At 40.5% G+C, this 1734-nt stretch overlaps 1 protein-coding gene across 1 annotated transcript in view; it reads right to left on the bottom strand.

Annotated features, from left to right (window-relative positions):
• The window catches only part of LOC107677866 (phosphorylase b kinase gamma catalytic chain, liver/testis isoform-like), a 3825-nt gene that overhangs the window by 1031 nt on the left and 1060 nt on the right, over window positions 1-1734 (bottom strand). Inside the window, exons 3-9 of the mRNA XM_016472927.1 lie at window positions 1477-1652; window positions 1336-1390; window positions 1011-1076; window positions 734-897; window positions 524-614; window positions 270-423; window positions 45-170 (exon numbers count right to left, since the gene is read on the bottom strand). Of these exons, the coding sequence (XP_016328413.1) occupies window positions 45-170; window positions 270-423; window positions 524-614; window positions 734-897; window positions 1011-1076; window positions 1336-1390; window positions 1477-1652 (832 nt within the window). The remainder of the gene's footprint in view (window positions 1-44; window positions 171-269; window positions 424-523; window positions 615-733; window positions 898-1010; window positions 1077-1335; window positions 1391-1476; window positions 1653-1734) is intronic.

Genomic DNA, 1734 nt, shown 5'->3' with positions numbered 1-1734 from the left:
ACACACACACACACACCCACACACACACACACACACACACACACCTTAAATGTCTTCCTCGGGCTAAAGAGCCGCACTTCCTCCTTTTGGTACTGACGAAAGAAAGGATGAGCTAAAGCTTGCTCGGCCGTGAGGCGAAGAGTGGGTTCCACCACTAAAAGCCTTGAGATCTAAGGGAGTTTAAGGGAATACACATATGGGTACATTTCTTAATATTAGCAGTTAGCCTGTATATGCTATAGGCTGAGAGAATGCTAAGAGAATCTCACCAAGTCTTTGACGGTGTCAGACCGGTCATCCCACTCTGGAGAGCTAAACTGGTACCGGCCTTCCATGATCACTCTCAGCATCAGCAGCTGTTTACGATGCCAGAATGGTGGAGACCCAGCAAGAAGCGTGAACATGATCACACCACAAGTCCACCTGTGGGAAAACATGGAGCAAAACGATGAACCAACTTTCTTTTGTGACACAAAGAAAGGTTTAATAAGGTTTAATATCAAAACTCAGCTTATTTACTCACAGGTCAACCTCTTTCCCATATCCCACGTGTGTCTCATCCATGGAGCACTTCAGAATCTCTGGTGCCAGATATCCTGGTGTTCCACACAACTCTAACAAGGGAAATTGAAAAAGACCAGTGTTACAAACAATATATGTTTTTAATAAAAAAAAAATCTGAAAATCTGCTTTGATTTGCCACTGTGGAAGGACAGGGTTGATTTTTTTTCACCTCTTAGTTTTTCATCAGGCCCCAGCTGGACTGAAAAGCCAAAGTCAGAAAGTTTAATGTGTCCCTGGTCGTCTAGCAGAATATTTTCAGGTTTGAGGTCACGATGTACAATATTTAGTGAGTGTAGATATTGGACAGCCTCCAGAAGAGCACGCATCATACTCCTAAAAGCGAGAAGAGATTTGCAGGAAATATTTGCGGCCAATAATGGTATGGGGAGAACAATTTGCTACAATAGAAACTTAAAGCAAGATCTGAGAATAAATTGAAAACTCACCTGGTTTCCTTTTCACTGAGAGTCACTTTTTCAGTCAAGTAATCAAATAGCTCTCCTCTCCTCATGCTGCACAAAAAGTTGTGTGTGAAATTACAACATATACACAGTACTGTTTAAAAGTTGGGGGTCGCTAAGATACGTTAAAGTAAAAGAAGTCTCTTATGCTCACCAAAGCTGCAGTTATTTGGTCAAAAATACAGTAAAAACATTAAGTTAAATATTATTACAATTTAAAAGAACTGTTTTCTAGAAAAAAAAATCTTACTGACCCCAAACTTTTCAGAGGTAGCGTATAACAATATAACATAATTTAATATATACTTACAGGTCAAATACCAAAAATATGAAGGTTGTTGACTCATAAGAATCAATAAGTGTAACTGAAAAATGAGCACAAATAAGGTCAGTTACTACTCAGAAAGGTTTCAACTGATGTTCAAACATTAGCAGTAAAATTCCGACTCACTGATGGACGGGTGGCCCTTCACCACATTGAGCACATGGATCTCCTTCAGTGTGGAGCTCTTCACCTCCTCTAACTGCTGTTCTGTCATTTTCTCTGCAGTGATCTCAATGATCTTCACTGCAAACTCCTGCCCTGTGTGTTTGTGTACACATCTGCGCACCACACTGCTCACACCTCTGCACAGGGGACAGTTCAGTTACAAGATATCTCAAAAAGTGACACCAAAACACTTTCTGAATCGAACAAATCCTCACCTCC

The sequence above is a fragment of the Sinocyclocheilus anshuiensis genome, unplaced genomic scaffold, assembly GCF_001515605.1.
Source record: "Sinocyclocheilus anshuiensis isolate Anshui unplaced genomic scaffold, SAMN03320099.WGS_v1.1 scaffold1302, whole genome shotgun sequence".
Classification (NCBI taxonomy): Eukaryota; Metazoa; Chordata; class Actinopteri; order Cypriniformes; family Cyprinidae; genus Sinocyclocheilus; species Sinocyclocheilus anshuiensis.
The sequence above is the reverse complement of the archived record's forward strand: the minus strand, read 5'-3'. Positions and strand labels throughout refer to the sequence as shown.